The 27,847-nt window shown below is 46.5% G+C and overlaps 1 protein-coding gene across 4 annotated transcripts in view; it reads left to right on the forward strand.

Annotated features, from left to right (window-relative positions):
- Positions 1-27,847, forward strand: part of HAT1 (histone acetyltransferase 1) — an 827,312-nt gene that overhangs the window by 738,698 nt on the left and 60,767 nt on the right. For all 4 annotated transcript variants that reach the window (XM_069616209.1, XM_069616207.1, XM_069616208.1 and 1 more), the window contains one exon: positions 9,453-9,569. In XM_069616209.1, coding sequence (XP_069472310.1) covers positions 9,453-9,569 — 117 coding nt within the window. The remainder of the gene's footprint in view (positions 1-9,452; positions 9,570-27,847) is intronic.

The following is a 27,847-nucleotide window of genomic DNA, read 5'->3' on the forward strand; positions in this document are numbered from 1 at the left end:
TCGCCTTGGTGATGGAACCGCTGGCCTCCATCCTAAGAGAACATCGACAACGAAGAGGACTCGTTATTGGACCACACAAGCTCATCATATCCCTCTACGCGGACGACGTGGTCCTGTTCGTTCGAGATCCCGAAGAGAACCTGAACCCAGTCATGAGGGAAGTAATCAAATTTGGGACTGCCTTCGGTCTAAAAATCAATCAAAGTCCATCATATTCCCGCTGACCCCAGCCACCAAACCCTTCGAAGATGACTTCCATTTCACATGGAAAACGTCTAATTTCCGATACCTGGGAATCCAAATGTCTCTGAGCTACCACGAGGTGTTCCGCGACAAATACGAAGAGGTGACCAAAGCCCTCCAGGATAAAGTGACAAGATGGAAGACCCTACCACTAACGCTCTGGGGAAGAGTTTCCCTGGTCAAGATGGTGATCCTACCAAAATTACTCTGCCTGTTCACCAACATTCCAATATTCCTTCCTCAATCTTATCTGAAGAGACTAAAAAGCATGGTCCTCGAACTACTATGGGCAGACAAACCGGCCAGAGTGGCGTATGCAACACTAACACTTCCAGTGGCGAGCGGTGGCCTCGCCCTCCCAGACCTGGAAAAGTACTTTTGGGCAGCGCAAGCGCAATTTCTCAGTCACTGGTATGCCTCCCACATAATCAGACCCCACGTTCAGGTGGAAAGGGCGCTAGCAACACCGAACCTGTTAACCGCAGTCATCTTCAGCCAAATTCCCGTCCCCAACTCCACCATGAACGTAATGCTGTCAACATATAGAGTTTGGCTGAGATTGGCCCAAAGGTACGGGGTAAAAACGAGATACTCTCCCCTGTTGCCTGTTAAATTCATTCCAGGAGTTCCGCTCACGTCGGAAAAAGTATTTCATCAGTGGGCCGATAAACTGAAAATTGTGACTCTGGGGGATCTCTTCACAGAGGACGGCTTTATAACGCCGCAACAAGCAAAATCAAAAGGCGGTAACACAGCACTCGATGTATTCCTCTATTTCAGGACCCGATACACGTTTCAAGCGCTCCTACCAGACTTCCCTCGTCAGCCACAGACCTGGCAATTACTACACAACGCCATTCAAGCACAAGGTGAAGGCAAGCTGGTGTCACAAATCTACAGAGCTATTGTCACTGATACATCACCTAAACTCTTCCAAGCAAAGATCAGATGGGAAAGGTCCCTGCATAGTACAATATCCAAGGAGGACTGGACCTGCATCCTGAAGCAGACTCAAAAAATCGCCCTCAACTCACGCTTTAAACTAATCCATTTTAACTATCTACACCAGACCTATTACACACCAGCAAAAGCAAACAAGCACCGCCCTGAAACAGCTGCTAAATGTGAAAGATGTGGAGAACATTCAGCAGACTTCGTCCATTTGGCATGGGATTGCCCCGAAATAACACCGTTCTGGAACCGTTTCTTGGAGACAACGGCAGCAATAGTGGGAGAGGCGATACAACCAAGCCAGACAGCGGCCTTGTTGGGCATGACTAGGCGGCTCTCTGCCCCGACAAGGAAACTGACGGGTCTTCTGCTGACACTGGCCCGGAGGAGAGTGGCCATGTCCTGGGGCCGAGGCCCCCCCCCCCATCGTTTATCGCCTGGTGCAAAGACATCCTTTATTGCTAGGATGTAGAAACAGACTTTGTCAAACAACTTCCCCTACATGCCCGGCCTCCAGACATCTGGGGTCCGCTGATATCATTTTTGCTAAAAGAATCAGAAGAGGAGTCGACCAGCCAACCAGATGCCTCAGACACAGAAGAAAAGTCACAGTGAAGGCACAGAATTAACAGCACCAGTTCCACTCTATATCGACTTGGAATCAGGTCGGCACAAACTGTTGAACTATGGGCCGAACCGGGGGTGGGGGGGGAGAGGGGGAGGGGGAGGATGGGTGGTGGGACACGGCGCAGAGTTAAGTCCACCCTAATGTGGGTGTGTATTTGTTCTTATGTCTTTATAGAATAACATAAAAACCAAAAATAAAGGTTTTAAAAAAATAATAAAAAAAATCATACCTGTTTTCCTCGAAGCTCACTGGGGGGAACTGGAACTTTGTATTGCATTTTGTTTGTATTCCTGAAAATGGTGTGCTCTCCTTCCATCTCCTTCTATTGCATAGGGGGGGGGGAATGAATTGTCAAAAGAAAGTGATCACATTATCTCTTGTGGAAACCATATCAATGTATTGCTGTGCTGCATTCTTTTCCATCATTGCATTTCCTTGAAACCATAAAAGCATTCTCAGCTACTTTATCCTCTCTATATCAACTCCTAAGTAATTAAAAAGTGTGTTAGTGTAATATTATCATTGATCACTATCATCTTCACAAGTGTGCTATCAATTGTCAATTTGTTCATAAAAGTGTGATATATAGATATTGTTTAATTTTTCAAATAAACCTTTTAATTTGCAAAACAAACCTACTTCTTGGCTCAATGGTGGGGTCAGGGGGATTCTAAGAGAGGGGTGTTGTATAAGGGTTGTCATCCAGAGTAAACAAACTGGACATAAAAATATATCTAAGGGTTTCCATCAGCATCCCAGACTAGGCATTGACTTAGCTCTAGTGTTGAATTGAAGTTGCTAACAGTGTATGCAGAGGCAGAGGCCATGGAGTTAACCTGTTTGACAAAGGTGAGGGTGGCATCTAAGTAAAAGCCTAAAGTTTTTACCTCTTTGGTAACTTTAATAGTATTGACATCAATATTAAAGGAGGTGTAAATATGACCTAGTTTATTGAGGTTGGAAGCCGTTCCCAAAATGAGTTTTTTGTCATCATTCAGGCATAGACCGTGGACAGCATCCATGCCTGGATGATGAGAGAGATTCTATTTACGAAGGCCAAATCCTTGTCATAATCCCCTGTAAGTGGTATGAGAATCTGGGTATCATCTGCTTAGTTAGTGTAGGTGATGCCAAGAAGGTCCAGATAATTGAAAAGGGGCTTAATAAATATGTTATACATTGTGGGTGAGACACAGGAGCCCTGTGGCACTCCACAAGTAATAGGAAAGGAGTCTGCCGCAGCTGCTGGTGAGAAGACTTAGTCCTATTGCTAAAAAAAGATTGGATCCAGACTATGGCCTCCTGTGAAGTCCAGTGGGACACTGTGTGACACCACAAGTGCCTGCACTATGGCCTGGAAGTCCTGCAGCAGGTTAAAGGGTTTGATTTGCAATGGATAACATAGCCCCAGGTTGCTTGGGACGTCTTGTCTGCGTTTCTGGAAGGACAGACTGCTGTCAATGATGAAGCCTAAGGGTTTTTGAGTCCCAAGAGTTGTGGATCAGATCCTTCTAGGCTCATCTCATTGAGCCATTGGACAAGTTGTTTAGTAGGCAGAACGATGACTATGAATTCAGTGATTTCAGGGGAACCATGACCTGAAACCGCTCTGGGTATCCCCAGCCCTACAGATAAGGGGTGTATCGGCCACTTTTACTCACTAAAAATAGGGATTAAAAATACTCCCAACAAAAAACAGGAAAACGACATGTAGAATCTTGCGCCCCCGCTTTCTCCCTCACAGCTCCAGGGATATGTTTGGACCAGTAGTACCACAGGAAGAGACTACTATTTGAAATGCCTGATTGAAGGAAGTAGACATGTACATTTGAATGTGCATGAGTAACTAGGTGCAAAGAATAATTATTACCAAAGCATTTCCGCCTTTCAATGAAAACCTATTTTTACTCCCTTATTAAATGATCTTATTGGGAATTGAACTTACATTTGTACTCCTTGAAAAATCATTTTACTTCCAACTTTAAGAAATAGGGAGTAAAATACTACCACTTCCAAATTTTATCTGGAGCACTGGGTATTCCCATAGCATATTCAGGGGCACTGCTTGCATCTACTTTTATTAAGGGGTTTATGTACCTCCTTGACGAATACACTGCCCATCTCCTGGTCCTATCATTTCATAAGTATATTTCTATTTAGCCAACATAATATAGGGAAATGGCCCCCTGTGGCCTCCCCACCCTCACTTATCGCAGCACTAAAGATCTAGACCAATTCACCAGTTGAATTGAAAGGCGCATTGGATCATATCGATTCATCAGTGAACTACAACACTTTGTGAAGGGAGCAGAGGCTATGGGAAATATTTGCTCTAGTGCATCCCCCTTTAAATCCAGCAGGCATATTAAATCATCAAAGCCCTGGTATTCCCAGAGCCTAATCACCTTACGTAAACAGTTGAGCTATTGAACAAAAATGGGAACACATTGAACTCCTATGGCCACAAAGGTTAAAGTCACCCTAAAAGATTATAAAGTGGCAATTTTCAAACTGAATCTGACTTCTTACAAAGAAAAGATTTGGTTGCCAGTCTATCTAGAGAATTGTTCTCCATCAATTCTATTTTTTGTCACCCAACCTGTGCCTCCCTTCTGTCTGATTCTTCTTTGGCACAAACTAATGCTTTTAACATTTTTTAAAAGTAAAATCTAACTTATCCAGGACAAATATTTGTAAACCAATTGCAGATAACTGGCGATAAGAAGTGCTACCATTGTGCCTTTAGCATGGGGGAGGCGTGCAATTCCAATCAAGCCCCCCGTTTGAATTCTCACCAGTGTCCGAGGAGAACATTCAGTCCCTTTTAGCATCGGCTGAAGCGGACGAAGCAACACTTTTCACCCCCTTCCAACGCGGGTGGCAAAGCGCATAGCTGTTGAAATTTCACCACTCAAAACGCAGTTTGCGAACCCATCACTATTTTCTGGTGTAGTACCTGTAGAGTTGATAAAAATCCATTGTCACACCGCTCTTTAAGAAATCCAATCTGAACCCTTGAACTTTCAAAATTACCAGCCAGTAGCGGGTCTTCCATGGCCGGATAAAGTGCTCTAGAAAGTTGTTACTTCACAGCTACAGGAGTAGATGGAAACAGAGCGGTTGTTAGACCCTCTACAATCAGGTTTTCGTCCAAAGTCCGGAACCGAGATTGCCTTACTGTCGGTGTGGGACGACCTCCTAAAGGGGGCAGACCAGTGGTATTTATCCCTTTTTGTTTATGCTGGACCTCATTTGCTTTTGCTACAGTGGATCACTATCTTAACTGGCTCAGTACGATTGGAAACATCTGCACAAGCCATTCCATGGTTCAAATCATTTTTATCAGGACGACAGCAACAAGTCAAATTGCGAGGCTGGGTGTCTGACTCCTTGGCCCAAAATTGTGGTGGGCCACAGGAATCTTCATCATCTCCCCTACTATTGAACTTAAACCTCCATCCTTTGATGGACATCTTGAGGAAACATGAAGTAAACTTTCAGCTGTATGTCAAAATAAGTAATGTAGAGGAGTCTTTCCTCCGAGTCGAGCATTGCCTGGATGAGGTTAGCAGCTGGATGTCATTAAACTGGCTGCAGCTCAATGCTAACAAAACTGAAGCAGCGTTGTTTGGCCCTAAACACCTTCTTCAACCTGGCAATCGCCCTAAATTACCCCACTTTTTGGGAGCGTATTTGCTTTTTGCTGCCAAGATAGAACATCTGGGCTGCATTTGCCAGGAGAATCTGAGTAGTGAGGGCCAGGTGAGTGCTAAGGTGCAATCATCTCCTGCGGCAAGCATTGCCCTATGTGCCATCAGAAAATCAGGCAGCAGCAGTCTGAGTCTTGGTTAACTCCCACTTGGACCTCTGGAATAGCCTGTTGCAGGTATTCCAGCTCAGGTCAGAGGATGAACAGTTACTGAGAATTCCACCATCTTCCTGTATTTCTAGGGGCGATCAAAGATTTGCTGTCGACGCACCCAAATTATGGAACAGGCTACCCCTGGAAATCTGGGCAGTGAAATTGTTTCAATTCCGAAAAGCATTTAAAACCCATTAATTCGAATGAATCCATCTTTGAGTTGGGGGGAGGCGGTGGGGGGGGGGGTTGAATTCTTAGGACTCTTCTTGTTGCCCGCTCTGTATGTTAGTATTTCTGGTTCTCTATGGTTACTACCTGATCCATTTGCGCCTAAACAGGATTAAGTTCGTCCCGTGCGCAATAAAAATAAATCCAAATCAAAATTCAGTCTTCGATGGTTGTAGTTTGAGGTAGGCTGTCGACATCCAGGATTGTATGTTGACTAGGTAATTGCCGAAATGAATGATATCCTGCGTGCTTTATGGGGCCTTGAGTGACTCAGTGGGGGACCTGGAGTCAGTCAGAACGCAATTGGCCCTTTTCGTTGAGCGAGGCAATAATGACAATGAAGAGCGTGTTGCACACTGGCCTGTAAATTGGAAGCCAGGGTTATATCGTCAGTAGGTTTCGGGGAGGCAATCGTTTTTAGATCAGGTGGGGGGGATGGAGGAGATGATTCGGTCCAGAGGGGCAGTGTGTGTGCTGGTGTGCAGTTGGTGTTACTGCTGTGCAAGGTTGATTCTATGGGCTCTCGGGTTTTGTCTCTCTATATATATATATATATAAATATATATATATATATATATATATATATATATATAATTCCATCGCAATTTTCCCAAGTTGGTGATATTTATTTATTTGTAATTTTTCACACGTCCATAGACCTCAGAGCACAAACAAAAGCAAAAGGTCAGGTAGATCAGAGGGGACGGTCGGGCATAAGAGAGAGAAAGTATTAATCAGAAGAGTTGGAAGAGTGTTTTGATGGCCTTTTTGAAGGTCAAAAGTGAAGTAGAAAGTTTACAACCCTGAGGAAGAATATTCCACTCCTGAGACACAGAGACTTCAAAACAAGTGCCTCCAAACTTTTTTTTAGGTAAAACGAGGCTGAAATAAGGACACCAAATACACACAATTATTTTTTCTAGTTGGAGTGGAGCAGCAGCATTTTGGCATTTGTAGGTAAGAGAGAACAACTTTTGTCTAATTCTGTCTGACAGGAAGCTAATGTAACTTTTTTCTAAAAGTTGATACACGGTCATTCTTGGCCAAACCATATATAGCCCTAACAACTCCGTTTTGTATAGTTTGCAGGTGGGCAAGATTAGATTGTGAGGTGCCAATAAGCAAACTCTTTCAGTAATCGAGCCTAGAGTTGATTAGGGGGGCGGCCACTAGGGATCGATTTTTAATGCATAAATAAGGCTTAGTTTGATGCAGTACCTCTGGATCAGTTGAGGGTTTGGTACAATGCTTTACTATTTCAAATAGATATTTGCTCCTGTTAGAGGCTGCCAGAATGGTGGCGCAGTAGTATGCAGGGTTGGCCTCTCTAATCAGAATCCTACGGTTGGCGCTTAAGAGATTTGAGGTTGGTGAGTTCTCCAGGCATATGGTTTCTGTGCAACCTTTTCGCTAGGACTGCAATTGAAGGTTTGTTGGAGGTGAGCTCAGGTCTGTACAAGGGGCGGATGGTTTGGTCATAGTACAGCTGGTTTTACGGGGACATGAGTGTCCACCAGTTTCATAGCAGAGTTGTTGAATAATTCTTGGAGGCCCGAGGCAGTTCCTATGGTGTGGAATTATGCAAAGTTTGTTTCTAGCTCTTTGACTGCGAAGGCTTTCAATGAGTGGCATTCAGTGAGGCCGCGTTTAACCTGACCTTTGTGGGCCGTAGACTGGTAGTGACTGATTGTGGGATGGCACCGTGGTCAGACCAGTCGAGTGGGATTGGGTCTGTGCAAGTGATGAGGGGGGATGATGTTAAGACGAAGTCTAGTATGTTGCCTTTGTTGTACTTGAAGGAGCGCACTATATGCTTACGATACATGGAACTATTCGGTATGAAAAGCGTGCTTTAAGTGTGGTTCTCGGCCTATGACTTGGACGTTAAAATCTCTGAGAAAGTCCTTATTAGTGTGCACTATTTTGGCAGACCAGAGTAAGTAGGAGATGTCGGCAATGAAAGAGCCATTGCTATGAGGTGGTCTGTAGATGAAGTGGAAGGTGCTGGATTCTTTATGTGATAAAGGGAACAGTTTGGCGAATGATTCAAACAAGCTTGTTCTGGGAGAGGCGATGATGGAGCATGGCTTATCGCTCGTGATGATGATTGACACTCCACCTCCTGCCCTTCCTGGCCAGTCGGCATGTTTGATGCAGGAGCCTTGGGGTAAAAGGATGTTGAAAACATGGGGGCTGGGGGATGAGGTGAAGCATGTTTCAGTGATGAGCAGGGCATCATGGTTGATGTACAAGATGAGGTTGGCGATCTCTGCTGCGTGAGGTCTGTGGGTGTTGGATGGTGGCAAGGGTGATATCAATGAGGTACTATCGGGAAGCTTTCTGGGGCTGCCCGGGGTGCTTGGCCATTCAAACCCTAGTTATAATGGGGATGGGCTACAGAGGGAGGAGACACATTGTGATTTTTGCTGCTGGTAGTATTAATGACTGCTTTATATGTGAAATACAGGATGGCAGTTCGGTCTATTGGCCCTATCAAGCTCGAACAGGCACAAACAACTGAAGGAGAACTGCTAATATAAGTGGTGGGTGGAGCAACTGAGTATCCGGGCATGGTCACGTGACCAGCCTACTCAATGCTATCAGCCTGTAGCTGCCTTTTAATTAGATGCCTGGAAGGTGCGAAAAACTGGTTTTAAGCAGAGCAACTGAGTTGCACTCCCTCGACACAATAGCAGAAGCCTATTCAATGCTATCTCTTTTACTGCACATGAACGTTTCTGCACTCTGAGAGTAGTGCTTTTCAGTGATTAAATACCAAAACACAGTATTTGATCACCCGAGCCCTCTTGTCTGAGATATAGCAGACCTGTAGATCACCTTCATGAGCGATATTTTGAGCGTGTGTTAATTTGTCTGCAAGTAGATTGCTATTTTCATTGTTTATAACTAAGGTACCCATGATGGATTTCAAGTAAGTAGTTTCCTTTCCTTTGTGATCTTGTGCAATTGAGGTGACTTCTGGGTAATAGTACTATAAAACACTAACATTATATAAGACAATACCTGAATTTCCCAAAAAACTTTGTTTAAGATCTACATTGTAGCCTTTTCGGAATGTAGGACTCCATTCTGTAAGTACTAGTCTGCAGAGATATTGAAAAAAATTGCTTTTGTTGTGCTTTGATGCATTAACATTTTAGATTTGGCAAGGCAGTCGTCTCTGGATGTGTTCTGAGAGGAGAACTTTCATCCTTGCCATAGTCTCTTCTTGATTTGTCTATTCCCAATGGTTCGGAATGTGAGAGAGCTGAATGTAATGGCAAGTAATAGTTATTTGGTACTGCCTCTTTACTATGGCTTCTGTTACAAAAATTGCCTACGGCACTGATAAAATCATATAAGTACTTTCTACTGGATTTATAAAGTAAGGGGTGATGCACCAAGACCATCTGCGTCCATTGGTTCTTTGATAGTTTGGTTGTGTTTTAGTGGCCTAAACTATTCAATGGATGTTAATGAGGGAGGCTATGGGATGGCGAGAGTGCCTACAAAGGTGTAACCGTTCCTCTATTTTTCTAGCAACATTCGAGGCGTGTTTACGAAATTCTTCGTTTACGTGAAACAGACATGAGCAATGCAGAAAAAGCCAGAGCTTACAGATTGGAAATCAAGAGAAGATTGGTTGGCCCCTTCAAGGTATGATCACACTTCATTCACAAATGTAGAAAATAAAATGTACATATGATGAATAATATTTATATGTAAAACATTAACATTTTGGTCTTTTGTAATTGGTGGATGCAGAGGGAGATTGGTTTCGACCAAAATGTGTTATATTTTAATATTTCAAAAGTTATTATTTCAGTTAAAGTAATATTGCTAATGATATATCTTGCCATTTGTTTTATAACGTTCCATGATATAGCGAACAATTGTTTTTATATAACTCCAAACTTTTAGCATTTGGAAGTTCAGAATACTTTATTCACATTTTGCATTTGTAACAAATAGATAAAACTCCAGAAAGAAATACAGGTGGTTGAGGCCTCTATGGGGGATGTCGTAGGCGACTAAGTAGAAAGACTACATATGCTATTTCTTTGCTGGATTGTTCTGGCTGCACAATCTGCGGTTCTGGTCAAGGCAAAGGGATACATTAAGATAAGCCGTTCATAGACTTCTGGTGTTTGGAACAAGGCTTTGGTGGCACATTAAGTATGTGTTGCTGCATCAGGCTCCTTCCTACACACTGTTAGGGAGTGGCAGTTTAGAGGACCAGAGCATGTTGCTTTCCTCAACAGTTTCATTTTCAATCTGATGTGCACCAAATGGCGGGTGCCATCTGATTCTGCTTTTGTATGCAAACAGGTTGGTCGTTCGTCTCCTTGTGAACTTGCTGACATTTCTAATGTCATTGTTATTGGAGATTTTATGCAGCGCTTCTTCATACCAGACTCCTTGATCTTTTCAGTGCTCGACCAGAAATCAAACCCATGTTGGATGGCATAGTCCTGTTGCCAAGGTGAACATTTTAACCAACCTTCTCTTCCCGGCTACATGTTTTTGGCATTGGGGAGGCCTCCAGATTACTAGATCTCTGTGGCTTCTCATCCCATAGTGCCATCAAGTGTAAATTGAGAGGATCTCTGAAGAGAGTGGTTTTGACAGCTTTATGAAAACCTCTGCAAAAACTATTCCCTGCTTTTCTAACCAGCAAATGCAGAAGTTATGCCTCTTACCGCACCAGGATGATTTTAATCAGGGATCCATATACCATTTTCAGGGTTCAGTACTCTGTGTAGAACTATGGAACTCCTGCATATGGCGTAGTTGTGACAAGGTTGGTAGTGTATATGCCCAATCTGGTTAATTGTTCACTTAAGTTTGCTTTGCCTTGGATGTGTATTATGACTCTTCATGAGCTAGATGGCGCGTTTGAAATGCTCTTTTTTGGGGGTGGGAGTGTTCTTTGCTTCCTATCACACATCAATTGCACACTTCCCAGTTTTAGAGACAACATTGCCAGTGATGTTTCAAGGTCTGGGCTCTTAAATTTGGGAATTCTTGTGCAGGTGTGAACAGTAATGTCTCAAGTGATTTTTAAATGAGCTTTCGTGTGTTGAGTCATAGTAATACCAGTCCATATTTGCATCATAGGATTGCAATTACTATTCATCATTTTTGAAAAGCTTCACTTGTGTGCAGGATCTCAAAACTATTGCTTAATATAAATGTCTTTTTCAGCTTAGGCAATAAATGTTTCTCTGACTTTATTTTCTTAGTTTTTGTTTTAATTTCTTTTTTAAACATTATTTTTGAATCGAAGGCATATAGGTTCAACAAGATGTAACACTTAAAATGTTCTGTACCTTTCTTGCGCTCTGACTTTTCAGTTCAATGAGCTTTCCTTTGCCTTCGAAAGTTCATTTTTACCCCCCACCCTCTCCCTTTTTACCCCCTCCACCCCCCACACACCTTTAGCCACAACTTTGGGATCTGGAGTTCGAACGGGTGTCTTTCGCCAAGGGTTATGTCCAGTTCATCTTTGCACATTGGGGCTCATATGACATGCGTGTTTCTAAGTAAACGAGGTTTGAAGAATTGGGCTTCTCTGTCCTGCACCAGGTCATAGAAGGGGCTCCAGATTGTGAAACATTTTTGCTATTTCCCAGTACTGAGTGCGCATATTTTCTCCATGGCCATCACTCCCCAAATCATGACCCACCACCAGGCTGACAACAGACCTGATTTGTTTTTCCAATTCTGCGCAAGGGTCATTCTCACCGCTGATAACAGGTGAGTGATAAGGGTGGCTTTCGCTCCCGACATTGCATATATTCCCTCTATGGGGACACCTAATAGGATTGTTTTCGGGGACATTGGTAGGTCAGCGCCAGTGATGTCTTTAATGTAGCCTAGTATTTCCTTTCAGTATGACACAGCTTTGGGACAAGTCCACCACATATCATACAGGTCTCCCCTCTTGCCGCAGTTCCTCCAGCAATTTGGTGAGTAAGTCTTTGCGATCCTATGTATGCGGTATGGGGACATATACCATCAAAGACACAATTTGTAAGATGATTCTTTGATTGTGGTGCATCTGGAGATGCCATGCGCCTGTGCCCATATTTTGTTCCATTCTTCCTCTGTTAGAGTCTCCTGTATGTCTCTTTCCCAGTTCGCTCTTTATGGGAGATTTTCCGTCGGTTGTGCGTTAGAGAGCAGTCTATAGTCTGGTAACCCCCTTCGTTGTTTGACCCTCCTGCAGGGTCAGCTCGAGACCTGATGGCGACCTTGTGCCCGCCCGTTTCACCGTTGGGTGGGTTATCAGTGCCTTATTTTTGCGTATCTATAGCGCTCCTTTTCCCCTGTGCCGAATTTCTGCTGGCAGTCTGTGAAGAGTAGGGGGGAGAAGTCATTGTACATGTCTCTCAGGGCCTCGGCACCTGACCAACCCTCCCAGTACTTTCTCTGAAGGCCCGGGGTGAAATCTGGGTTGTGCATCAGTGGTGTGCAGGGGGCCCAGAACTCGCACGATGCGCTTCTTCTTTCAGCCCTCGTCCCAGCTTTGCAGTGACCATTTAGTCGATTCCAGTAGTGCCCCCCCCATCCGATTTTCCGCTTTCAGGCCCAGCAGGGTTATTAGGGGGGTTGATTTAGCTATCTGTTCCATCCGACACCATCCTTTGTGATTTTCAGGTCTTGCCCATCTCAGCATTGGTGCTAGCTGCGCTAAGATATATCTGTCCATCTCAGGAACTCCCAGGCCTTCAAGGAGTGGGGGGTGCGTTAGAATATGTTTTTGGATCCTATGTTTCTTACCTTGCCATATGGATTTGAATATTGCATTTTGCAACTCTTTGGTCTTGTCTGGAGGGATGGGGACCGGAATTGATCCTATCACATACAAAAGATGGGGGAGGATGGTCATTTTGACTGCTGTGATACGGGCAAACCACAATAGCTCCTGGGACTCCCATCTGAGCATGTCTTCCTGTAGTTGTTTCCATAGGGGCATTCTATTTGTCTGGTATAGCTTATTTAGATCTCTTGTGAGACGGATCCCCAGATATTCCAGTGATTCCTCCACCCAGATCACCGGGAATGCCTTCTCCAATGTTTTGATCACTTCCCTCCTCTGTGATATTCATGGCTTTTGATTTAGAAATGTTAATGGAGAATCCCGAGACCTGTCTGAATTCCTGCAGCTGTGTCATTGCTCTGGGCATCGTGGTTTCTGGATCTCCCATGAAGAGCACGATGTCAGCGTACAGCGTGATTTTATGGGTCTCTTGGCCATACGTCACTCCCTTGCTGGTATCTTGTCTGAACTGCATTGAGCATGGTTCCTTTGCCATCGCTAAGAACAGGGCGGAGAGTGGACACCCCTGTCGCGTGCCTCTTCTTCTTATCTTGACGAACTCTGTGCCTCGACCGTTGATCGTAAAGCTTGTAGCCAGGATTTGGTAGTTGGCTAGCACCATCTTTGTGAACTCAGAGCCACAACCGAAGTGTTCCAAGATTAGTTTCAGGTATCGCCAGTCCATGCTATCGAATGCCCGCGAAGCATCAAGGGCGGTCACTGCAAGCGATTGTCGTGTTCGTCGGCCCGCGTATTTCTCGTCTATTACTCTCCGTACATTGTCTTGTGTGTGCTGGCCTGTGATGAACCCCACCTGGTCATTGCGTATTATGTCTGGGAGGACTTTAATCAGTCAAGTGGCGAGGATTTTCACACACATTTTGACGCCGGGAGTTCAGCAACGCTGTGGGGCGGTAGCTGGAACAGTTGTGGGGTCCTTTTCCGGTTTCAAGGGCAATATGGTTGTGGACCGCCCCATATCGGGCATTACCCTCCCTTCTCTAATTGTGTTATACAGCCTCGTCAGCGGACCTAGTAACTGTGTGCGGAATGTCTTGTAGTAGCAGTTACCAAGGCCTCCTGGACCTGGTACCTTATTTGTCGGCAGTGCTGAGATGGCGTCGCTGACCTCCTGTGCTGAGATCATGCCCCCGAGACTTATTCTTTCTTGTTCTGGGGCAAGGGGAGAGAGCGAATAAAAGAGTTGCAGTGCTGGTTCAAGGTTCTCGCTACTTAAGGTTTCCTCATGGAAGCGCTTCATTATGTCCATTTTCTCTAGCTCAGCCGTGTGTGGTTTTCCTTGCTCGTCATTCAGTTGGGCTATGTAATTCTCAATTTTGCAGCCAGGAATCTATTCACCTTGCCCCCATGGATGTAGTAGGACTGTTTTGTGTTGAGCAGTGACTGGGCAATCCGGTCTGCAGTGTGGCTCTCGAGTTGGGCTCTGATTTTCCAAAGCGCTCAGTGATTCATTTGAGCGTCTGGATCTGTGTTGAGCTTCAGCTTCCTTTACCTCCTTTTCCAGCTGGTGCGTTACCAATGCCCTTTCCCTTTAGTATGTCGCCGCCTGTGACATAAATTCTCCCCTGATCACTGCCTTCCCCGCATCCCATATCACTCCCCAGCCTGTTTCCCCATTGTCATTTTCTTTAAACAAATTGTTAATGGAGGTCTCAATGTGGGATCTTAGTGCTGTCAGTTTTTGTTTTAATTTAAAGACCACTGGTCTTCCAATGACCCTCATGCTTATTTACATCGAACTTTACCATGAAGTGAAAAATCAACCAGGAAACACGCAAGCATGCACTAATCAGTTTAATTTGACAGGCACATTGCAAGTAATCACTAAAATAAAAGGTAGCGAAGCTTCTCCAGTATCCCATCATACATTATCTGACAGTTAATTTTCCACTCTTGGAGCTCAAGGAGTTCTACACTCTGATTACATTTGTTTTAAACTTTTTGATTTACTAATTTGTGCGGTTTCATGTGTTGGTGGCATCTGCAGTCTTCAAGGAGTACCCATCACTCTTGTATGCACCCTGAGAGCAAGCAGGTAAATGAAATGTAGCTAGCCCAACACTTATGTATGTGGCTTTAGAGCAAAGAAGGAAAGACAATGGCTATTCCTTGGTTCATGATGTAGTTATGGGTTTTTACCAGTGTGTTGTAGCACCATAGACCACAATACCACCAAGCCCAAAGGTCCACATGCCAACGAATGAATTAACAGAGCAAGAGAGCAACTCTTGGCAGCAGAAAGCAAAAGCAACCGATCTCCTTGCCCTGAAACAATTATTCCAACTTGATGTTCTGATTAGAGCTGCAAGGTAGGTGGCAGCATAGCAAGGCATTTTCCAATCTGACAAAAAAAACAGAGGAGAACAATGATTGCTCAATATTGTTCTGCATGGCTACCTAATCAGATTGAACAGCTCTTCGCCTACCAATCCACTGCAGAAGTTGAAATCTTTATTTGGACCAACTGGCCCATGTGGTGGGCTTGCTACTAGCAAATAACGTAATATAGAGGGTCTTCTTTCCGGTGGACGGTCATAATGTCGACAAAAAAAATGTCGACTTTCTCTTTTTTTAAATTATATATTTATTTTAGGGGTTTGGGAGTTAAAAAAAGGGAAAAATTAAAAAAAAAATTTAAAAAGGGGGGTTGGGGGGGGGAACCCCCCATATAAAAAAAAATGCATTGAAAAAAAAGTCGACATTTTTTTTTCGACTTTTTTTCGACATTTTGACTGTCGACATTATGACAATAAACTCTCCTTTCCATCTCAGCAAGTGAGTTTAAAACTAATTCTGCACTTGGAATTCTTAAATGGGTGAGAAGGGTACGATTCTGGATGCTAGCCTCTGAACTATTTTTCCACACTTTGCCAAAGAAAATTGGATTTGTACACTGGATCTATCTGGTGCGTACATTCCTGTTTCAATAGCAGATAAACATCACAATCTTCTCGTAAAAGGCAAACCCTGTCAGTGAAAAGTCTTATTACCTTTCAGGCTTAAGTTGTCCCCACAAGTCTTCTCAAAATGCCTGGCAATGATAACAGTGCATCTCAGGGAAGCCATAAAGATCTTGGTGCACACTTTCCTAAGGGTGACAAGCACATCATTTCATTTTATTTTCAGAGCCCCCACCTTAACCTATTCCCTAAACTGATCCAAATAATTCGGTCAAATTGAAAAGGTAGAATGTTTTTTGATTAAGTGTGCTAATACCTAATATAAGCCATCTTCTTAGTGGCAGTACCTGGCAAGAGAGTGAACCAGGTTTGCCAGAACCAAATCTTAGAGAAACCAGGGTCTGGGACCCACACCTAAAAGGGAGGAATGGAAACCATCTTCCTCGTGGCAGTATTTGGCAGGAGAGTGAAGCAGGTCTGCCTAAGTCGGAAGAGGCCAGGGTCTGGGACCCTTAAAGTCGAGAAAGGCCAGGGCAAGAGAGTCATTTTCCTGATAACCAAGCCAGGGAAAGGGAGTCGTTCCCCCTGGTGAAGAACTTGCTACCAGAACTGTACTCCCATTCCAGAATGAGGGAGTCATTCTCCTAGACCAAGAACATTGGCACAACCTTTAGTTTAGTTATAAGTGTAATGGGGACGTTTTGACACAGGACAGTGGACTATTTAAGTTACTAGGACATCCTGACAAACTCATTAGTACTGTAGTTGAGGCAGGGGAAATCCCTCCTATATTTTGGGAAATATAGGTTTTCTCTTTATTTTTATACTGAATAAAAGTCTATAGCAATCGTTATGCCACCTATGTGTCAATCTCCTTCTGCAACCTTACAGTATCCATGGGTAAAGGGTTCATTGACCGTGTTGAGATTGTGAGTTGTTGGTGGAGGTGTGGTGGTCTGCTGTTTTTTTTAAAATTTGTTTTTAATTTTTATTATTTGTATTTGGTTATTCAAACCTTTACAAAAACGTATTGTATACAAGTTTCTGAGGCTTGTGGAATCTGCTTAGATCACATGCTGTGCATAGGCCGACATCTAGTGGAAGCTGCGGAGTATTAGTTTGTTTTTTGAAACTCAAAAATGGGCGTCGACACAGGGCGCGCCAGTAATACTATCCCTAGTGTGACGTCCACTGTACCCTCAAGCGTCTAGGACCCTCAGATTGTTTTTTTCCGCCATGCTGGTTGGAAGCACTGAGCGGAGTTCCATGACTTAGTCAGATTTTGCTAATATTGTTATATATTTCCCTGTTTATTCCACCTCTACGTCGAGTCTCCGAACATAGACACTCGACGCCGGATCGGAGAAAATTCAACCGTCGGACTACAGCGACGGATTTGGGCCTCGGAAGTCCTCTGGACTCGGCCCTGCAAGTAGGGAGAGTGGGGGGTGGCACATATCCTACACTCTGATTAATATAGGTACATTACTTATATTCCTACACTCCCAGCCCGCTGCCACAGGGTGCGTATGGAGGGTACCCCTTTTCAATTTTGCCCCAAGTGCAACCGCAAGTATCCTTGGGTTGACACACGCCACGTGTAACCTCTGCTTGCTGAGGGACCACCCCGAGGCGAATTGCAGAGCGTGCAGTCGGTTTAAACCGAAGACCCTTAAAGACCGTTCGACAAAGCGTTGGGCCCACCACGCCAGGCGACAAGAGGCCATGGCCGCGGAAGGGTGCCTTCAGCGATGGCAGTGACGCTGTACTTTCGGACGGTGAGGGCAATGTGGCGTCGATGGACAGCCAAGCGCAAGTCCCCGACCTCGGAAGGTTGTCCGCCAGGGCAGTTATGGGGAAGACCCCCAGCGACACGAGGGCTACCCACACCACTTGCAGCAAACAAAGTTCCAACCGAGACTCGACGCGCACGTCGAGTTCTTGGAAAGAGGCACGTAGAGAACGGTCCACCGAGTCAGTGTCCTCTGAGCGTTCGCGTTCGAGATCACCTCATGACACCAAGCAACCCTCCACTGTTGCTAAGAGTGCCTTGCTCCCCTTAGTCACTGAGGTTCGGTTGTCGGAGGACGACGCCGACCCCTACCCCCAGGCCGCACTCGAGCAGTTGGCGTCTGCAGGCAGTGCGAAGGCTGCTACCGAATCCCTTACACTCTCCAGAGACGGGGACTCTACCCCCGAATTTCGGCGCCAGGCATCGAAAAGCTCTGATAGGGTCCAAAAAGGGGGGAAACAACGAAGTAAGCAGTCCCAGCCTACTTCCACTCCTAAACTACATTCTTCTCCACCTAAACAGACGGACAAGTCTCAGTCTCTTGTCCCTAAGGCCCCTGTTCAGGCCAGTAGGTCTAGTCAGGATAAAGCAGGGAAAGCACTCCAGGAAAGAGTTATTCCCAGTTCAAGGGAATGGTCCAGTGATGACAGAGTAATGTCAAGGATGTCATCATTGGCCGATTTCTACGGCAAAAACCCGGAACACGTTCTCTCTTATACCCCAGAAGGGTCAACTCCCTCAGGCTCTAAGGATCCAATACCCCCAAGTAAGAAGTCCCGGGGTGAAGCACCAACTCACTCTTCAGACCCCTTCTATATACAGCCCTATTCTCAGTATCAGGAAGATCCATCCTTTGGTGAGGATCCAGACGTGGGCATGTTCGAAGAACAAACTGGGACAGGCTATTATGGGGATGATGAGGACCAAGAGGAGGACGACGACCCAGATACATACAGGGTAGATTCCCCGGTAGAGAAAGAGCCCGCGGTTACCGACTCCCTTGTCGACAACCAGCCTCTCCTGAATGAGGTCCTGTCCAGAGCGGCACAGTCCTTCCACATGGACACCCAAGGGGCTCAGGAAGAGAGGGACTTTGCAGAGAAACTGGTGAGAGAAAGGAGACCTGTTGCCAGGCCATCCCTATCCTTAAATCAATACAAAGGAGGATAGACCCTTCCCTTGTTAACCCCAATCTCACTAGGGCAGTAAACCCCAGACTTGAAAAGCTTTTCAGGGCAGCCCAATCTGACCCACTGTACAGCTCCCAGGCTCGCCTCAACAAATTGGACCAAAGGTACCAATCCTTTACCATTGATGGCAACATCATAAAAGTATCCAAAGAGGTCAAAACACTAGGTGTATACCTCAACTCTACCTTATCACTAAAGAAACAAACTCTACCATCTCAACTACCTCATACACCAATAAACTGATCAATGCCTGCAGGCCTTTTCTCTCCACTTCTAGTTGCCTCACCCTATCTAGAGCGCTGATATTGTCCAAATTAGACTATTGCAACACACTCTACTTAGGCACTACCACAAAAAACTTGAACAGGCTCCAGATCCTGCAAAATAATGCACTAAGATGTGCCCTCAACCTCCCGCGCAAGGCGCACATATCCACGGTTAGCAAAGAAGTCCACTGGCTCCCGATCCCCGACAGAATTAAGCTAAGAACCCTGGTCATCACCCACAAGTGCCTGTCACGTACTGCCCCACGTTACCTTTCAGACAAATTCTCTAGACACTGCCCCATTAGACCCACCAGAACCCCTTACCTGCACAAACTAAAGATCCCTAACTACAACCTAAAAACAGCAGGAGGCTCCAGTTTCCCAGTGCTCGCAGCACAATGTTGGAACACCCTCCCTCCTACAATTGGATCGGAAACCGCGTTCTGGCCATTCAGAGCCATGGTAAAATCTTGGCTACTAGCCTAGACATCTAGACTCTCACTGACACGACTGGCCAGCCGCCGCTCTCTACCTGCAATATAATTGCATTGCAACTAGTAATGTTTATTCTATCTACAGCCTGTTCAGGACCAACCTGTAACCCGGTCCTCACTCGCCACTGTAACTATTTTGTGCCTATGCTCTGTACATAATCTTCCTGGTATATTCTACTTTGTATGTAAACATTCAGAGCCTGGACCAATGTATGCTCTGACTGTTGTATTATGATGTTCGTGCAACAATATGTAACTCTGCTGTGCACAGGATTATGCGCCCAGCTACCTGAGGGTTCGGACGTGCTTTATAAATAAACAAACTAAACTAAACAACATAAGGGGACATCTCAAACCAGACTCCCTGGTTGTTACAAACACCCGTCAGAGGGCGGGAACACCCTTTTCATCGTCCGACGCTCCCCCCGACAAGGAGAGCAAGAAGATTTATGGCTTGGGCAGGAAAGTAGCCTCCACTTCCGCCTACCAGGCAAGGATTGCCAACTCCACCACCCTGCTGGCTAGTTACAACTGCCACCAGTGGGAAGAAGTTGCGGCTCTCATAGACTCTGCCCCAGAACCCTTAAAAAGCCAATTGGCACGAGTTTCGGCAGAGGGGAGAGCCGTGTCAGGTTGCATTTTAAAATCAACCTTTGATGCTGCGGATTACGCCGGCAGATTAATTGCTGAGAGCACGGTCATCAAGAGGCACGCTTGGCTATGGCAGTCTGGTTTCAAGGCCGAGGCTCAAGCATCATTGATACATAAGCCGGTGGAGATGGAGCTATTGTTTGTAAAGGCGGTCGAGGTCGTGCTGAAGAATGCCAAGGACAAGTACGAGACACTCAAGTCCCTAGGGCAACTAACCAACAAGCCCCCTAACCAGAGAGGGAATGGCAATTTTCGTCGGCCTTGCGGACAAAACTCCCAAAGAGGCTCAAACTATTCCCAAGGCCAGGGTACTCCATGGAACACTAACCAGCAGTCTGCCCAGAATTATGGCAGGGGTAACAAAAGAGGTCGTGGTAGAGGCAGTCCCAATAAAGGAGGGAGCACGCCTCCACCAAAACAGTGACGCTCCGTTCAGGGTCCCTTCTCACGCATCCCCAGTAGGGGGACGCATTTCCATCTTCACCCAAGCTTGGGAAGGGATCACATCAGACAGATGGGTGCTGTCCAGTGTCCGCAGGATACTGCATAGAACTCCTAGATCGTCCCCGAAACCACCTCACGACAAAGAATACACTCCTTAGACCACCAGAAGATCCTACTCGAAGAGATCGAAAATCTTCCCGCAAAGTACGCGATAGAACTCGTCCCGGGACACCAGGTAAACAAGGGTATTTATTCAACTTACTTCCTTGTGCCAAAAAAAGATTTGACAATGCGCCCAGTATTGGATTTACGGCCTGCAAACAAGTATGTCAAGCCCCAAAAATTTCGCATGACTACTCTCCAAGAGGTAATTCCCCTCCTAAAAAAGGGAGATTACATGGCAACATTGGATATGAAAGATGCCTATTTTCATATTTCCATGTTCCCAGCGCACAGAAAATATCTGCACTTCAAGGTGGACAGTCAGCACTACCAGTTCAATGTACTGCCCTTCGGGATAGCCTCGGTTCCAAGGGTATTCACCAAGGTACTGGCGGTGGGGGCGGCACACCTATGCAGGGAGGCAATCCCAGTGTACCCTTATCTGGACGACTGGCTCATCACGGGGGAGACCCCAGTAATTTGCAGGACAAACATTCAAAGAACTATCGACCTCTTCGAATTGGGCTTCTCCATAAACGAGAAAAAATCAAGTCTGGTGCCCAGCACCTCCAAGCAGTTCCGAGGAGCTGTTCTAAACACTCAAGAGGGGTTGGCTTTTCCTTCAGAGGAAAGAATTCAGAATAAACTACTGCAAATTCCGCAAAATCAAACCCGTCGCCAGATAACAGTACGCAAAGCAATGTGTTTGCTGGGCATGATGGCGTCATGTATTTACCTGGTCCCCCACGCGCGCCTGCGCATGTGTCCCATGCAAGAATGGTTGGCGAAACTGTGGTCTCAGGTCAGTGGTCTCAGGTCTAGTGGTCGTTTCGCCAACACTTGTACAAAGCCTCCACTGGTGGACAAGAGACAATCTATCCAAGAGGAAACCCTTTTACGATCATGAGATACAGGCGGAAGTCACGACGGACGCATGCCTGACAGGATGGGGAGCTCACCATCTCCACCACACAGCTCAGGGTCTCTGGTCTCACACAGTGGCCAAGAATCAACCGGCTAGAGCTTCTGGCAGTTTTCAGAGCACTTCAAGCGTTCGAGCCCCACCTACTGAACCTGTCGGTGCAGATCCGTACAGACAGCACGACAGCCATGTTCTACCCGAAAAAGCAAGGAGGGACTCGTTCGCCAAATCTGTCCAGACTTTCCCAGAAAATTTGGATATGGGCACTCAGACGGAACATCTTTCTGTCATCTCAACATGTTCCAGGGGGATCTCAATTCTCTAGCGGACGCTTTGAGCAGAGATCCCCTTCCGGAGGAACACGAATGGTGTCTACACAGAGAAATCATAGAAGAGCTCTTCTCTCAGTGGGGTTTCTCCAGCATTGGATCTTTCATAGATTCAGATGCTTGAATATTCCCCGTCGTCAGACTGGGAATCCTTGGTGATAAATTTAATAATACATTTTTTTATTTTTTATTTTAAATATATACACATTGCTACCTAGCAGTGCATGTACATAGCCCATTATGGCCCATGAGCCATTTCATTGTGTAGTCCCTCCACCTCACTTTGGTCCTTTATGGCCCCAGCCAATGAGGTGACAGGGCTTAAGCTCCGCACCCGGCAGCCATCTTTAGATTTTTCACCGCAGTCTAACAGACACAGGGAATCCTCAAGCTCTCTGAGCTTTTTCAAATTCTTTCTACTTTTGTGTGGAATATATTTAGTAAATATATTCCATTTTGTTCCCCTTCTCAGGGGCTTTGTTTCCAATTAACCTGGGAGACAAAACTTGTTGTTTTCCTCTCAAAATCGTCGACTGAACTTCTCTTCAGAAATGGAGGCACCTCAGGCTGTCAGGAAGCCTTCCCTGTTCAGGGACTGCACGAGGTGCAAAAAGAAATTGGTTTACAACAAAGACCCCCACGAGCATTGCATTTATTGTCTGTACCCATATGACATTTAAAAATGCGAGATTTGTAGAACTTTTTCCACCAAGACCCTTCATGACAGGCATAGAAGACTCCTTTCTTACCTGGAATCCAGGGATCAATCTTCGGACGAAGAGTCTGTTAGAACAGCTCCTGTCCAATCCAGCACTCCATCTGAGAGACAAACTTCTAAGAGAAGGGCCTCTTCAGTGGAAAGGAGTTCCTCTCCCAACTACAAAAAGAGGAAGCTGGAATTGATACCCTTTCTGCCTCCAGTTGACTTACCAAGCCAGAAGAAGTCTGCAAAATCTGCCTCCAGAGGTAAGGAGGAGTTTGCAAAAAACGGGGGGGGGGGGGGGGAGTCGTCGGCGGGGAAACCGCCCACGAATGAAGGGAAAGGTAAAGGCCCGTCATCGGCCATACTGTCGACGAAACCAGCAACGACGACGACCACGCTTAAGACATCGTCGACAATAAGATCATCGTCATCGGACACGTCGACCGCGAAGCAATCGTCGACGAGCAAACACCACTCGTCCACGAAGCATTCATCCATGACGCAGTCGTCCACGAAACGCATTCCACATTCGTCAAAGAAGCTCTCGTCGACGGCAAACCCTCAGTCGTCGATGGCAAAGCCCTCGTCGACGGGAAAAGCTCAGTCGTCGACGGGGAAGCCCTCGTCGACGGGAAAATCTCAGCCGTCGCCGGCGAAGCCCTCGTCGACGGGAAAATCTCAGTCGTCGACGAAATCTCATACGGGATGTTTGTTGACGAAGATAGCACCGCAAATTACGGAGGAATTGCGGCCTTCCACATTTGAAACTCCTGTCATTGAAAGCAATGTCATTGAGAAGAATACTGAAACTGAACCACTGGTACAGCAATTTTCACCTTTGGGTCACATGACAGAACTTCCGGATGTAATTCTTCAGGAAGAATTCTCTGATGCGGAAGTGATGGAAGAGTCCACCGGTCCCTTACCTAAACCATACAGCCCTCCTTGGCAACCGTCCACGGGAGAATCCGAATACCCTCATGACCCGATACTCATGTTATCCGTGCAGAGGATTGTAGAAGAATTTTACAGGCGGCAAAAGGAGAAGCAAATTCCGATTAATCCCATAGAATCAGGAATTATTCCTAGAGAGTCTTCTCCGATTCCAGGCACATCTGGTTGTTCTCCTCACAGGAGTAGACCGCAAAAACGGATGGGATCACCGGAACCTGCTCGAAGACCAAGGAGCAGCACCCACAGTGTTTCACCTATAAGAGTCCCGTCGTCACAGTCATCGCGCAGACCGCGATCTCCGGATGTGGACCCCACTAGGGTACCGTCCACCACTTCGGTATCAGACTGGCAGGCGGATCCTCTTAGAGAATTCTCTGAACCAGAAGAAGGAGAAATAACACAGGAGCCAGACGCATCCAGTGAGTGGGATGACTACGTAGTCGAGAAGCCAAGGAGGAGAGACTCGCCGGGCAAGGCCTCACCGCCGGATGATCTCGTCTCTTTCCACACCATTATAGGTAAAGCCGCAGAATTGTTTAAAATTCAGGTTTCTTCTGAGGAAAGGAAATCAGTGCTCTATGAGCACAGGGACAAACGAAGGAGGACAGTTACCACAATTCCTCCCCTCGATACCATCTGGGATTCCGGATCCAAGATCCTATCCACACCCTTATCGACTCCGGCGCTGGTGTCCAGGCCAGAAAAGAAATATAAAGCTCCGGATTCAGCACCTCTTTGTTTGAGAGGTCATACGAAACCAGACTCGGTTATCACAGTGGCGGCCAGAAAGAAACTCGCCAACCCCTCCTCACCGTTGTCGGCACCACCGGATAAGGACGGGCGTAAACTGGAAGCTATGGGCAGGAAAGTATCATCTGCTGCATCGCTTACAATCAGAGCGGGCAATGCGCTGGCCATGACCGCAAGGTTCGATCGCGAGCTTTGGCTCTGCATGTCTAAATTGGCGACACAATTACCACCAGAGCTCCAGGAGGAGGCAAAATCGATAATCGCGGATGGTGAAGCAACATCGGATCACATGATCGACGCATCGGTTGATGTGGCCGAATCAGGCTTCAGGCAGATGGCGCACGGCACAGTGCTCAGAAGGCAAGCCTGGATGAAGGCTACTAACTTTAGACCTGAAGTACAGGCGCAGATATTAGACATGCCTTTTGATGGACAAGATCTCTTTGGAAAGAAGATAGACGATCATCTGAAGGGAATCAAGACAGACACGGACACAGCCAGAGACATCAGTTCTTTAAAGGACAAAAGTAAGGACCATCGGTCTTTCCGTCCCTTTAGAGGCTCATCTTCCAAGTTCAGAGGATACGGTCGTTCCTCGTATGGTCAAAAAGCACAAGGCGGCACGTACCAAGACAATAAATATCAGTCATCCAACAGATACGCCCATAGAGGCAGACGTGGCTCCGCCCAAGGGAAGTCACAAGGCAAACAAAACTGACGACCAATGTTTTTTCCCCTCTTCACCACACCCCGGTGGGGGAAAGGGTGAGCCAGTTATTCCAGCGCTGGCAATCAATTACATCGGACAAATGGGTGTTACAGGTGATCCAAAAGGGTCACACCTTAGAATTTCTGGACCAACCTCCTTCCCTGCCTCCAACATCTCGCAGAGTGCATATGCTAACACAGGTCATGTCCGAAGTGCAAAAACTGCTCCAGAAGGCAGCAGTAGAACCAGTCCCTTATTCTCAGAGGGGAAAAGGTTTCTACTCCCGATTCTTCCTCGTCAGAAAGAAAAACGGTCAATGGAGACCCATCTTGGACCTGAGGGCACTCAACAAATTTATCAAGCGCATAACATTCAAGATGGTAGCTTTACAAGGGGTGCTACCTTGGTTAAACAAGCACGACTTCTTAACCACTTTAGACTTGGAGGACGCATACTTCCATATACCGATCCATCCAGCGCACAGGCAGTTCCTCAGGTTCACGGTGGGAGAGCTTCACTTTCAGTTTCGAGTGCTCCCGTTCGGGCTAAAATCGGCTCCGAGAGTTTTCACAAAATGCTTGGCGCCGGTAGCAGCAAGTCTCAGGAGGGCAGGAACGGACGTTTTTCCATACCTGGACGATTGGCTGATAAAGGCAAGTTCTGCTGCAAAGGCTCGCTCGGCAGTGTCGAGGACTGTCAACCTCCTAAAAGAGTTAGGTTTTTCCATAAACCAGACAAAATCCTGCCCTATTCCCAGCAAGGTAGCTCTCTTCCTGGGAGCCGAACTCGATACCAGCATTCCCAGAGTGAGGCCATCCGCAGAAAGAATAGCAGCGATTCTACGCTCAACTTCAAACTTCCTACAGAAAGAGACAACATCCGTACGCTCTTACAAATCCCTATTGGGCATGATGTCATCATGCATATTCCTCATACCGAACTGCAGGCTTCGCATGAGACCTGTGCAGGAAGCTCTGGACCACCAATGGAAACAAGCTTTCGGAGGCTGGGAAGACATTGTCCAGATTCCATCGACGTTGCACAAGGCCCTTCGATGGTGGAATGTTCCAAGGAATCTTCTGCAGGGGATGCCGTTTCAAGCACCGACATCGACCCTTCTGCTGAGTACGGACGCTTCCTTATCAGGTTGGGGCGCTCATCTTGCGGGCCTCCAAACCAAGGGCTCTTGGTCGACACAAGAGTCCCAGCTCCACATCAACGTGTTAGAGCTCAGGGCCGTAAGGTTGGCGCTGAAAGCCTTCCTACCGGTTATAGCTGGCCAAGTTCTTACAGTCCAGACAGACAACACAACCTCCATGCACTATACAAACAAGCAGGGAGGCACGAGGTCACAGATCCTGTCGCAAGAAGCCCAACAGCTTTGGGCATGGGCCTTGCACTACGGGGTGCAGATCAGGGCAGAGCATCTTCCAGGAGTGGACAATGTCCTAGCGGACAGGCTAAGCAGAGAATACTCAGCGTCCCACGAGTGGGAGCTGGACGAAAAAGAAACCCAACGGATATTTGCCTTATGGGGCCATCCGCAGATCGACTTTTTTGCCACCAGGAACAACAAAAAATGCAAGAGATTTGCTTCAAGATATCCAGAGCACCAATCACTGGGAGACGCGTTCTCAGTGAATTGGTCGGGGAAGTTCCTCTATGCCTTCCCACCCATTCCCCTCATGTCGAGGGTACTTCGCAGGGTAAAAGAACAGGATTGTTCTTTGATTCTAATTGCACCGGATTGGGCACGGCAAGTCTGGTACCCGACGCTGAGGCACCTATCCTGTCAACCCCTGATTCGTCTCAAGACGCATCAATATCTACTGACGCAACAGAACCGCAAGGTCCTCCACCACGACCCGAGGAGCCTGTCTCTAAAAGCATGGTTCCTGAGCAGCGCAAACTGATGCACCTAAAGTTACCATCGGAATGCTGGGATATCATCAGGGCCGCTAGAGCCCCGTCCATGCAAGTCACCTACACCAGGAAATGGACCAGGTTTTCCAAATGGTGCGAGACCTCTGCAATCGATCCCCTCACGGCCTCGGTTAATCAGATTCTGCCCTACTTGTTGCACCTGGCTAAGTCAGGGCTCTCGGTGTCCTCTATCAAGGTCCATCTGTCAGCCAAAGCGGCTTACACAGTAACCGCGGAGACGCAAACCTTACTTTCCTTACCAGCGGTTAAAATCTTCCTGAAAGGACTGATGCGTACTTATCCGCCTACACCAGTTCCGGAATGGAGCCTCAACACCGTCTTAACAGCCCTCATGCAACCTCCCTTCGAACCCATTCACAGATGCGAAATGAAATTCTTGTCCTGGAAGACATCTTTCCTGATAGCCATCACATCAGCCAGAAGGATCAGTGAGTTACAAGCTTTGTCTTCTGAACCCCCGTTTACTTTGTTCCAGAAGGACCGCGTCATCTTAAGGCCTCACCCGAAGTTCCTCCCCAAGGTACTTTCGGAGATGTCGTTCACTGAGCGCATTGTTTTACCAACCTTCTTCCAGAATCACGCTTCTGAAGCGGAAAGAACATTACATTCTCTAGACGTTGCTAGAGTGTTGAAGTTTTACTTGCAAAGAACCAAGGAGTTCTGCTCCTCAGACCGGCTATTCATTTCTTTCTCTGGCCGTACCAAGGGTCAGCATATATCTAAACAAAGTCTGGCACGCTGGGTATCGTCCTGCATCACCCACTGCCATCAGTTGAAAGGCGACCCTTTAACTAGACCGCCGTCTGCGCACTCCACCAGAGGAAGGGCGGCGTCAACAGCATTACACGCAGGGGTGGCATTGAAGGAGATATGCAGAGCCG

This window comes from Ambystoma mexicanum, chromosome 9 (genome assembly GCF_040938575.1).
Source record: "Ambystoma mexicanum isolate Mex_15411 chromosome 9, UKY_AmexF1_1, whole genome shotgun sequence".
In the NCBI taxonomy this organism is placed as follows: domain Eukaryota; kingdom Metazoa; phylum Chordata; class Amphibia; order Caudata; family Ambystomatidae; genus Ambystoma; species Ambystoma mexicanum.